The sequence below is a fragment of the Geotrypetes seraphini genome, chromosome 3, assembly GCF_902459505.1.
Source record: "Geotrypetes seraphini chromosome 3, aGeoSer1.1, whole genome shotgun sequence".
Lineage (NCBI taxonomy): Eukaryota > Metazoa > Chordata > Amphibia > Gymnophiona > Dermophiidae > Geotrypetes > Geotrypetes seraphini.
Genome location: NC_047086.1, coordinates 21,203,163 through 21,215,967, shown reverse-complemented (window position 1 = coordinate 21,215,967; position 12,805 = coordinate 21,203,163). Strand labels below are relative to the sequence as shown.

General features: G+C 43.8%; 1 protein-coding gene across 22 annotated transcripts in view; it reads right to left on the bottom strand.

Moving 5' to 3' along the window:
- Positions 1-11,341, bottom strand: part of USP45 (ubiquitin specific peptidase 45) — a 314,718-nt gene extending 303,377 nt beyond the window's left edge. For 4 of the 22 annotated variants that reach the window (XR_004538801.1, XR_004538800.1, XR_004538803.1 and 1 more), the window contains exons 1-3: positions 11,044-11,240; positions 3,790-3,902; positions 2,736-2,905 (exon numbers count right to left, since the gene is read on the bottom strand). Coding sequence is in view for 11 of the 22 variants with exons in the window: in XM_033938032.1 (XP_033793923.1) it covers positions 2,736-2,905; positions 3,790-3,892 (273 nt within the window). In the remaining 11 variants the exon portion in view is untranslated. The other 18 variants (XR_004538805.1, XR_004538806.1, XR_004538807.1 and 15 more) reach the window with 13 other exon arrangements.
- Positions 11,342-12,805: the final 1,464 nt, after the last annotated feature.

The following is a 12,805-nucleotide window of genomic DNA, read 5'->3' as shown; positions in this document are numbered from 1 at the left end:
TTAGGAGAAGCCAAAAGGGGCTATAAAATAAACCCACCAGGATGTTTGAAAAAAAAAAAAAAAAAACACCCAATTGGGCAGGAAAATCGAATCGAAAAACCAATTCAATAGGTTGAATCGAATCAAAATTTTTTTTCCTGAATCGGGCAGCACTACAAGAAATATATAGTTGCGCTAGAAAAGGTTCAAAGAAGAGCGACCAAGATGGTAAAGGGGATGTAAATCCTCTTGTATGAGGAAAGACTAAAACGGTTAGGGCTCTTCAGCTTGGAAACGAGACAGATGAGGGGAGATATTTTTGAAGTCTATAAAGTCCTGAGTGGAATAGAACAGGTTTCAAGTTTCAAGTTTTATTTGCAAAACTGTTTATTGATCAAAAGCGAAAACCACCAGAATAATAATATAGCATAGACCAAATTAGCAAAACCATAAAAACCACCCCCTCCCCCCACCCAAAAAAAAAGGCATGGAGCAGCAGGAGAGCAAATGTCACAGAGAGTACAAGAAAATAACTACACAGTCAAATAGAGGCCCAAAAAGGCTCCTAAGTAAGTTGTAATTGATGGCCCTTAACGGAGTCCATCTCAGGAATGTCACAACGTTCCATCTTCAATTGATAAATCATCAAGGATCACCATTGTGACAAGGTAGGAGGATGCGCATCTAGCCCGTGTACTAGAATAGATTTCATTCCAAACAATAATGCACGCTTCAAAAAAGTACGTAGGACTCTCAGAACAGGTTGAGCCAAGGCTAAGTTTCAAATTTTATTAAAAATTTGATTAAATGCTTATATAATTTCTAAGCGATTTACATTAAAAATACAAGTGGATCGAACTTTATTATGAATACTTTATTATGAACTTTATTTCAAAATACTTCATGAATACTTTATTATGAACTATAATTCAAAATACAGCAGAACTTTATTATGAACTTTATTTTTCACTCCGTCAAAAATTACAAAGACTAGGGGACACTCGATGAAGTTATACGGAAATACTTTTAAAACCAATTGGAGGAACTTTTTTTTTCAGAGAATAGTTAAGCTCTGAAATGCATTGCCAGAGGATGTGGAGTGGATAGCGTAGCTGGTTTTAAGAAAGGTTTGGACAAGTTCCTGGAGGAAAAGTCCATAGTTTGCTATTGAGAAAGACGTGGGAAGCCACTGCTTGCCCACCACCATAAGAACGGGCTACTGGACTTGAGGGACCATTGGTCTGTCCAAGTTAGACTATTCTTATGTTCTTAAATAGACAAATATAGAGTAAAATATAGACAGCAGATATAAATTCACAAAACTGACATTTTGGTAAAATTCTTTTTCCTACCTTTGTTATCTGGTGATTTCATGAGTCTCTGGTTGCATTTGCAATATTTCTTCCTTTCTGCCTCCTGCATGTTTCCTCTCCTCCGGACCCCATTCCCTCCCCCTCCCCCGAAGCCGACCTAGCTGGTCCAGAACCTTTTCTCCAATGTCAGAACTGATGTCGGGTGGGGGGGAGGCTTGTGGGCCAGCCACTGCACGCACCATAGCCTGGAGTTGTTGCTTGGGGGGGGGATGGAGCGTGTCGGCTCCAGGTCAGCTTCAGGGGAGGGTGGTGGTACAGGAGGCATCCCCGGCGGCTTCAGTGGGGGGCAGGCTGGGATCCCAGCGGGAGGCATCCCTTGCGACGGCCAGGCCACATACCCCCAACAGGTGGCCTGCGTACCCCCAATGATATAAGTACAGCATGTTGAGAAACACGTCTAACTTATAGTCCTGAAAAGCGAACAGTGAGGATGACTTTTTGGCTAAACCCATTAATTTAGGCTGACTTCCCTTTTATCTTACTTTATTTTAGGTATTCTAAGCTCTCTAAACATTCTTTATACTTTGGCATTTAACCCTTCATTGGAGTTCCTTTCTATACCAACTCCTATAAACCGTGCCGAGCTCTACGATTGTGCAGAGGATGCGGTATACAAACTTAAGGTTTAGTTTAGTTTAGTTAATTTTAAACTGTGTCTGCGAGTCTCTTCATATATTGTGTATCTTTATTTTGAGAAAAGTTTAGGATTGTGTAGAATACAGTACTCCCCCGAAATTCGTGGGGGGTTCCTGGTAGGAACCTCCACAAATTTTGAAAAAGTGCAAAGGCATGGGAGGCAGGAGAGGGCAGCTGGAGCACCGGCGGGTAAAGAAAATCACTCGCGGTCTGTTCAGACCACCTCTTCCTGTAGTAAAGTTGGGCTATACCAATCAGAAACTGCTTTGACACGCAGCTCCTGATTGGTGTAGCCCGACTTTACTACAGGAAGAGGTGGTCAGAGCAGACCGCAAATGAGCGAGTCCGCGATTCGCGAGGGAACACTGTACTAATTTTTCTGATCTGAGGAAGACAGGTTACCTTTGAAAGCTAATCATAAACTACATTAATTCCCCTTTTACAAAACCGTAACATGGATTTGAGCACTGGCCGAGGCAGTAACAGCTCCGACACCCAGAGAATTCCTATGAGTGTCTGAGCTGTTACTGCCGCAGCTGGCGCTAAAAACTGCGCCATGGTTTTGTAAAATGGGGGGCAAGTTAGTCCAATAAAAAAGTTATTTTTTTTCCTTTATGTGTTTTTGTTTTATTTCTATATATTACTTTTTAATAAACAGTAATATCTTGCAATTTTTAAGCATTTTTGGATTTCTATTTCAAACCAATGTTACCCAACCCAAAAAGCTTCCCTTCAAAAGTCACTTGCCTGATGCCCACACTTGAGGCATAACCAGATATCAGTGAGTGACACCGGCTCTCCATTGTTGGTCCTTCTCTCCTTCAGACATTCTGAACACATGGACCAAACGTTCTGGGCCACTGCCCTTTTCACCTGATTCACATCCACGGCTCGGCTCACATGCTGACATGTCAAGCCTAGAAATACAATATGTAGACACTGTCTGCAAATAGTAACATAGTAAATGACGGCAGATAAAGGCCTGGAAAGTCCATCCAGTCTGCCCATTAGTTATTCTCATTAAAAATCCATGATTAAATTAACTTGGCTCTTTTTTGATATTTCTGGGCCATAGACTAAAGTCCACACGGTATTGTCTTAGGCTCCAAATGCTGAAGTTGCCTTCTAAGCTCACTCCAGCCTTTCCAACCATCCCACTGTGTGCAGGATATCTACTGTAAAGTCTGGCCAGTAACATCCTCATGTTCTAAGTTAGTGGAGTTTCCATTGAGGCCCTCCCCTGCCCATCCTACACCAAATCGCCATATATGTTCACACTCTGCCTCATTGTGGAATATGATGTAGATTACAATTTTGCCCCTCTAAAGATATTGAGGAAGGAGTATGCTCTTCTGGAGAAAGACAGACATGCTGTGGTTAAGACGGTAGACAGAACTGAGATTTACCACTTTCACGAAAGAAAATAAGTGTTTAAACCCATGTTTTAGACTTTAAGTAGAGGAGTTGAGTTATATAAAATTAAGAACTAGAGAGTACCTCCTTGTCACAGAACGGGATTTCATAAGTTGTTATTCATACTTGGTCAGGTTTTTGGAGCATAGTCTTTTCTCCATAAGGTGGAGGGTTTTTTTTTTTTACTGTGCTGGTTTTCCTGGAGAAATGGAGCCAATGATAATACTTTGGGCTCTAATAAATAAGCAGTAAAAGAGCACCTGCTAAAGAGTTTTGAGGCTCCAATGGTTTAATAATTATTAATTAGCCTCCCCATTTACAAAACCGCGATAGCGGTTTAAAGCGCAGGCCAGCACACTAAATGCTCTGCACTGTTCCCAACACTCACCGGCAATGTCATCGGAGGAATCTTCATCAGGTGGCTTCTTTGGCTTCTTATCCCGTTTCATTTTTTCCAGGATCACATATGATGAAGGGTCTTTCACACGCATTTGTTATTCACTGAGGACAGAGGAACAAAACACAGAGATGACTTTCTATACTAAACTATAATACTTCTAGCCTGCCTAATCCCCATCATAGTAAGTTCAAGGCAGATAATAACAACTGTAAATACATATTTTAAAAAATACCAGAAAGTTATCATGTTACCACTTAAACAACCTCCATTGATAATAATAATAACTTTATTCTTGTATACCGCATTACCGTGGAAGTTCTATGCGGTTAACATATGAAAAGACTGTACATTTACAGCGAAGTTACAATTTCGTTAATGTTACAATTACAATTTTAGACGATACATATTCGGTCAAGTTACCTTTACATTCTGGACAATAAATATACGGTGAAGTTATTTTGGCAGCTGGATTATATGTTCGGGGTGGTTACATTTGCTATAAGCTATAATTCAAAATACAGCAGTTAAACTGATTTACGGATTGAAGAAATACAACCATGTAACACCGTTTTATTATGAACTTCACTGGTTGCCTGTGGAGGCTCGGATTTTGTTTAAGCTGGGCGGTATTTGTTATAAGTTTCTTTATGGCTCAGCCCCAATTTATCTGATTGATAGCTTCATTATAGCCATATATAAAAATAGTAGAAAAACACACACTTTGTTTAATTTCCCGCCCATAAAAGGTTGTAAAAGTAAGAAATTCCTTAATCATGTTCTAGTATTCCAGGAAGCTTCTCATGAAAAGGAATTTCATTCATTGCTGCTTTCCGCTGATTCTTACAAACATTTCAGGAGAAAATTGAAAACCTATTTTTTCCTTAAATATTTGACTAATTAATCCATTCTTTCTATGTAATATGTTATAATTAAAATTTTTTGTAAACCGCATAGAACTTTTGGTAATGCGGATAACAAGTACATTGTAATGTAATGTAAATGTAATGTATATAAATAACTAATAATAATAACTTCTGAAAACTAAAACAGTAGAAGACAAATATTTAATGGTAAACAATTCCAAATGTTTACTACGTAAAAAGGAAAACATTTCTCACAAATAAACCTGTATCTTAGACTTTTAGTAGCAGGAAAAGCCATAAGCAAACGAACAGAGTTCCTGCTGGTAAAAGAAGATATATATATATTTTTTAATCTTTATTCATTTCACTTTCAATAATAATAATAATAATAAATAATAATAACAGTTTATATACCGCAGGACCGTGAAGTTCTATGCAGTTTACAATGATTAGAAATGTTACAGATTGAATAGAATAAACAAAGTACAGACTTAGTGATTGATAGTTCTAGCGATCGTTTGTTGAGGACTAAGATTGTATAGGTTGGTTTCCTAAGTATTTCAGGAACAGATGTGTTTTTAGGCGTTTCCTGAATTCCCCATAGGTAGTAGGCACGAGCAATTGTTCAAGGTCTTTACCCCATAAGTGTAATATAATATACAGTACATTCATTTTACACTTGACATCACTTAATATTCTTACAAGATTCATTCAGATCAAATACCCCTCCCCCTCCCTATCCGACATTTATCCCCACACACAAGAAACCAGAAAGTATCCCTCATTGTATGTGTATATTCAAAAGGGAAAAATAATATTCATTTTTTACAACAGTGGTTCCCAACCCTGTCCTAGAGGACCACCAGGCCAATCGGGTTTTCAGGCTAGCCCTAATGAATATGCATGAGAGAGATTTGCATATAATGGAAGTGACAGGCATGCAAATCTGATCCAAGTATCACTGATAAGGTATACTCATGGTTTGAAGGATTCCTAAAATCCAGAACCTACATAGTAAAGTCAGACAAAGAAAAATCAGAACCTTGGTCCAACCCCTGCGGCGTACCTCAAGGATCCCCACTATCCCATACTCTCATCAATCTCTATACTGCCTCCCTCGGCGCCTGCCTGGACAAACTAGGCCTAACCTCATAAAGCTATGCAGACGACATCACCATTCTCATACCTTTTGATCAACCCAAGCCCTCTATGACAGACACACTACACCGAACACTAGAAACAGTAGCAACATGGATGAAAGATCATAAACTGAAGCTGAACCCAGACAAAACAAAATTCATCCCCCTCGAAAATAACAAAGTCTCAACCATAACCAATATAGACATTAACTCAATTACCCCATTCAACCCACCCTAAAACTACTAGGAATGACGATAGATAGATGCTGCACCATGCAACCACAAATCAATAAAACAATACAGACATCATTCACAGTTATGAGAAACTTAAGACAAGTTCGAAAATTCTTCAATAGAACACAATTCCAGCTCTTAGTACAATCCCTAGTCCAAGGTCTCTTAGACCAGTGTTCTTCAACCTTTTTACACCCGTGGACCGGCAGAAATAAAAGAATTATTTTGTGGACCGGCAAACTACTAAGACCGAAATAAAAAAACACATTTTCGCCCGTCTCCGCAAGCTCGGTCCCCACAAACCATCTGATCCCATCTGCACAAGCCTCAGTTATGATTTTATATTGAACTTATTTTATTAAAGTATAAAAAGAAACAATATTCTGTACAATTGTCATTTTATAAATATAAATATTCAGAGTAAGGACCAACAAAACCCCTGTCTCCCCTCCCCTTCACATATATCCCCTCTACTATCAAGAAAACTGAACAAGCCAAATTATTACAGAATGCTACACAGAAATATCATGCTAACAGAATATTGCAGTCACACATGATAGGAATAGTGTTAGGCTTTGCAGTCCCCAGTTATGTCTCTAGCAGGATATATATTTCAAATCTGATATATTGTAATGACAAAATAGAAATAAAATGATTTTTTTCTACCTTTTGTGGTCTCTGCTTTCATCTTCTTTCCACTCTTCCTTCCAGCATCTGCCCGTTCCATCCACTGTCTGGCCTCTCCTCCTTCCATATGTATCTGACTTCTTTCTATGCCCCTCTCTCCTTTCCATCCAGCCTGTGCCTCCTCTCTCCTTTTTACATCATTCATTCCAGCTTCACTGCTTTCTTCATTTTTATCTCTCCTACTCCAGATCTAGCATATTTATCCCTCTCTCATTTCTCTGCTGACCCCCTTTCCAGCATCAATCTCTCTCTACTTTCTCATTCCTGTCTCTCCCCTTTCCCTCCTCTAATCTCCCTGCCAGCTGTTTCCTTCCTTTTTTCCTTCTCCCTTCACTCCTCCCCCTTATCCAACAGTAGCTCTCTTCCCATCCCTTTCGCTCTTCCCCTCCCAGCAGCATCTCTCTTTCTACCTTCAGGTGCAGTAGCAGCTCTCCCTTTATCCAGCAGCTTCCCAGCCTCCAACAGTGGCTTCCTCTCCTTCCAGCAGCTCTCAGTACTTGCCTGCAGCGGTGATTTCCTTAGGCAGCCTTGGGTCATTGCTGCCTCTGAGGAAGGGGAAGTTGCCAAAGTGAATCACTGCCCTGGTAAGTACAGAGCTGCTAGGAGAGGAGACAGCCACTGTTGAAGGCTCCCTGCACATTCGCGACCCACCCCCCCCAAGCCGGCAAAAACAGCTTTGCACCGCAGGCCCTGCCGCCCAAGACGAGCCGGAGGCCCCTATCCGCCGCATCCTGCAGGTGGGCAGACTCTCAGCACAGACGCTGCTGATGGCCCCAATCCACACGCAGCCCCCCACAGCGCACGCTGACCATCTCCCTTCTACTTGCAGCTTCCCCGCGGCCCTCTTCGGCGACTCGGCAGGGGCAGCGATCAAGACAGGCTGCCGACGTCGGGACCTTCCCTCTCTGAGTCCCGCCTATTTTGTTTCAACTTCCTGTTTCCGCATAGGCGAGACTCAGAGGGAATGCCCGACGTCAGCAGCCTGTCTTGATCGCCCGAGGCTGGGAGGAACAGAAGATTTCCCCGAACACCACCAGGGCAGGAAATTTAACAGCGTCCATCTCGCCAGCCCTGCGCGGACCGGCAGGAATTTTCTGCGGACTGACACCGGTCCGCGGACCGGCGGTTGAAGAACTATGTCTTTTATTGCAATATTCCTCCCCTGCCCAGCAACAATGATAAAACAACTACAAACAATCCAAAACACAGCACTGAGACTTATATATTCATTGAGGAAACACGACCACATCACAGAGGCCTACCTCAACTCACACCGGCTTCCAATTCCAGCAAGAATACTATTCAAATTCTGTCTACTTTTTAAAACAATAAACGGCGACAACCCAACCTACCTAAACAACCGCCTCATCCAAACTACATCAACTACACACAGAACACCCACACCCCATTCACGCACCCTCCAATCAAAGAAGTCAAACGGAAAAAACTATATGATGGCCTCCTAGCCACACAAGTAGCAAAACTCGACAACTAAATCTCCAATCTAATAATTATGACCCCAGACTACAAAACATTCAGAAAAGAAGTAAAGATGCTACTTTTCAAGAAATTCCTGCAAACAACTTAATACCGCTAGCTCCTTCCCACTTCCCAATACCTTCCCGAGTCCCCAAAGCAACTTCATCTACACTTTATCTCCACTAGAAATTACCAGATATCTTCTTCTTGTAATACGTTTTTTGTAATTCTTTTGTAATCCACCTTGAACCACAAGGCAATGGAGGAATAGAAATCTCTAATGTTATGTAATTATATAGCACTACCAGGCACACGCAGCGGGCTCCCCTGCAAGCAAGAGAGGTCCCTGCTCAGAGGAGCTTACAATCTCCCACGACAAATGCACCAAAGCCCATAGGAATTGAATGGGCTTTGGAGCATTTGCTGCTGAAGAATCGTTACTGCAGCTTTGTAAAAGGGGCCCTGAGATTTCCAAATATAGGTCCCTTTTTATCAAGCTGCGTTAAGGGTTTTTTATCGCCGGCCACTGTGGTAAAAGCTACGATGCTCATAGGAATTCTATGAGCATTGGAGCTTTTACCATAGCGGTTCAAATAAAAAACCCTAACATGGCTTGATAAAGGGGGCCATAAAGAGCTGCAGTAATCTAGAGTAGACAAAATCACCATCTACACCAGTGTATCACAAACTGTGTGCCATGGCCTGCAGATTTCAGGTGTGCCGCAAGACGCTCCAAGAGGTGCTGGCTGACTGCTTGCAGGTCGTGCCTCTCGCAGCGAGAGGCATGTCCTATAGGCAGTCAGCCGGTGCCAATGCCTTTCCTGCTATCCGCACCTCTCCCTCTCTAGAACCCCACCACCAGCGGTAATAAAAGTCTCAGTGCCGCAACTAGAGCACATCCGCGCATGCACGGACGTCTATGTGATGATATCACACATGCGTGTGACATTATCACATCAATGTCTGTGCACTTTCGGATGCCCTCCAGCTGCGGGCCTGAGTTTAGTGTGCCGCTGCTTTAAAGTTTGCGGCACACTGATCTACACCATCAACCTAAAGTGGACCGGAAGAAAAGCAACTGAAGTCAGTTTGTTCTTATTAAATTTAAAGAAACTCTTGCAGTATGGTGTTAATACTCAGGCAGATATCACGAAGTGTCCCTGGAACCTTAGAGGTAGTCTCATCCTTCAAATATAATAATAATAACAACAACAGCTTATATACCGCAATACCGTGAAGTTCTATGCGGTTTACAAAGATTAAGCAAAGGTACAAATTGATTGACTTTAAGAGGGGAGGAAGAAAGAGTTAATAGGACAGGAAATCCATTTTTGAGGAGAGAGTGATCAATAGAACAAGTTAATCGCTATAGAGGGGAGAGAGAAGAGAGGATCAGTTGTCTAGATACTTTAGGAACAGGTGTGTTTTCAGACGTTTCCTAAATTCCTCATAAGTAGTGGGCGAAAGCAATTGTTCTAGGTCTTTACCCCATGATGCTGCTTGGTGCGAGAGAAGATGTTCATGGTGTTTTTTCAGTTTACAACCTCTGACTGGGGGGGAAACGAAGTTGGAATGTGAGCTTCTCTTGTGTCTGTTGGCTGAGAAGACGAAAAGGTCAGTTATATATTTAGGGGCAAGTCCGTGTAGTGCTTTGAAGCAGAAGCAGGCAAATTTAAACTTTACGCGCGCCTCCATGATATACATCATCTAAGGACACCGTTTTAAAAATTAAATCTCGGTTAGTGTTGAACTAGAGAAGTTTGGTTTTAAGTGTTTAAGATGAACACTAGCTGTACTAAGCAATCCACATGAACCCATCCACTTACAAAATGGATAGTGGGAAGTGCTCACATGATTCTTTAATGAGAAGGTGTGGCTCACTGGTAAATCTGCTGCCTCTGCTCTCAGAGGTTGTGAGGTGAAATCTCAGTACTGTTCCTTGTGACCTTGGGCAAGTCACTTAATCCCCCAGTGCCCACCGCTTTGAACATCAGCTTTGAAATGCCAAAGCCACAAAAAGGTGGTATACAAGTCCCCATTCCCTTAGCTCATGACCATTAATACAACAAAGAAAATCAGCCATTTTACAGATGTGGTAAAATGGATCGGGAGAGCACGAAAGAGCTGTATAAAGGTGCACTAAGTGGAGGAATGGCCCAGTGGTCAGGGCAGCTGCCTCAGCACCCTGAGGTTTTGAGTTCGATTCCCAGTGCAGGTCCTTGAGATCGATTCGGAGTAAATCACTTAATACTTAACTGCCCAGGTACAAAATAAGTGTACCACTTTGACTGTAACCCCACACGCAAAAAAGAAGAGCTTAAGACTTTAAGCTTTGGCATGGCAACTTTCTAAAATCAAAATCCTCGAGTCTTCCTTTTTCATCTTCAAACGCGGCAATTAAGTACAAATCCATCAACACAGTGGTCCGAAACTTCTTTCAGAAATTCTCACAGGTTTGTTTTGGTGTAAAACACTCGAGACAGAGTAACGGAACCATCTCCTGGGAAGAAACTCAATTCAAGGAAAGCCTGGGCTAAGCACACACAATTCTCGAGTACACATAAATGAAGAGAAGGAGGCCACGAATGAAAAAAATCAATCGGAACCAGGGAAGGCGGCCCTGATAATCCCTACGAGAAGCCGTCAACACTCCCGGGCACCTGCGAAAAGTAAACACTTCATTTATCTAATAAAGAGGCTCGAACTTTTCTGCGGCTGCGCTTTGGGAACCTGAAAGCAGGTGAGAGGAAACGCTGGCTTCGCTTCCCGCCCCCCAACCGCACAGCAGGCCGAGCCCGGAGGAAGGAGAGAGAGAGCGCGCGCGCCGCCGCCGCCCTCACCTCGCGCTTCTCCTGCCCGGCTCGCCGGGCGCTTCCGGGAAACCCCCTCGCCCGCGCGCAGCTGTAGAATCTTCTCCTGGCGGAACGCAGCACGGGCGTCTCCACCCCCCCGTCTACTCGTACCTGGCTGTAGAACGCATCTCGCGCTCCACGCCACCTCCGCCGGGCTCGAGGGAGGTGACACGTGCCAACACCCTCCCCCAATCCGCAAGGCAGACGGGAGCCGGCGAGGTCCAAAGGAGCTCGGGGGACGCGGAAAACCTGCTCACCTCGGAGTCCTGCCGAGCGCCACCGGAAGACCACAAAACCCAGAGTCAGCTCGCCGGGACTCTTTATTAATAACTAGCTGATTCCCCGGCGTTGCACGGGTATTTAATTATAGCAATAACACTGTAAATGGATTCAAATAAAGATACTTTATAGTGGTGAATGAAATTATTTTTTTACAGCTTAATAAAAAGTACAATATTCAAATTATAATGTGAAATATTTGACAAAATGAATACAATACAACTAACGCAAAACGTGATTATAATCAACAATTTTAGTTTCACCTCCTGGAGCAAGAACATATAAATTCTTGGGTGAACCCACCCTTGAGCAAGCAACATAGAGTTATCCCAGGACAAGCAGGCAGCATATTCTTAACGTATGGGTGACGTCACCGACGGAGCCCCGGTACGGACCTTTTTAACTAGAAAGTTCTAGTTGGCCGCACCGCGCATGCGCGAGTGCCTTCCCGCCCGACGGAGGAGTGCGTGGTCTCCAGTTTCTTCGTTTCCGCGGAGCGAAGAAGACGCATGTGGTATTCAACGGCTGTTGAACACTCCTTTTTTGCCTTCCCGCTCGCGTTATTTTGATTTTTTCTGCTTTTTTCCTTCGGGTTTTTCCTTTCTGTCTAATTTACAAAAAAAAAAAAAAAAAACAACTTTATTTTTTCCTTTATTTTTCAACAGGCCCCGGCGGGGCCTGTTGCCATCATACAAGCCTCCGACTTTGATTTCGCTGAGGCCGTATTCCCCTTCATGCCCCCTCAGCCGGGTTTTAAGAAGTGCCAGCGGTGTGCACGCCCGATTTCCCTTTCGGACCCACACAACTGGTGCCTACAGTGCTTGGGTCCGGAACATCGGGCTGACACCTGCACCCGCTGCGCGACTCTTCAAAAACGCACACTTAAAAATAGACAAATTCAGCAGAATCTCCTCTTCGGCACCGGTTCTGCTATGGATCCGACCCCGACGTCGACGGCACCGCCGAAATCGGCACCGTCAACATCGACACCACCTGATCCTTCTGCGGGGTCGATGGCGCCAGGTAAGCCAGCTAAGAAGCCTTCCACTTCCCTTGAGCGCCCTCCAGCCACGGCGGTGACACCGGTCCTTCCGACGTCCCGCAAGTCCCGTAAGCGCTCCGCTCCGATAACGGTGAGTGCCTCTTCATCGGCCTCCTCATCACCGGAGCGTAGAGCGGCACCTATGGTACCGAAGAAAAGTAAAACGGTACCGGTGCCCCCATTGGAGGACCGTATCTCGGCCATCCTCCAAACTAAATTACAGGAGCAACTCGAGCACCAGCTTCAGGAACTGCTCCCAACCCTGCTGGCACCGCTCCTTCCGGTACCGGTCCGGCCCGAGCCTCGCACCACTACGCCAGTGGCCACCCCCTCGGTACCGATGAATACTTCGATGCCGGTCTTATCGGCACAGCCTACATTACAGACCTGCACGGCGGAGGACCCATCCCGAACCCAAGATCGACATCG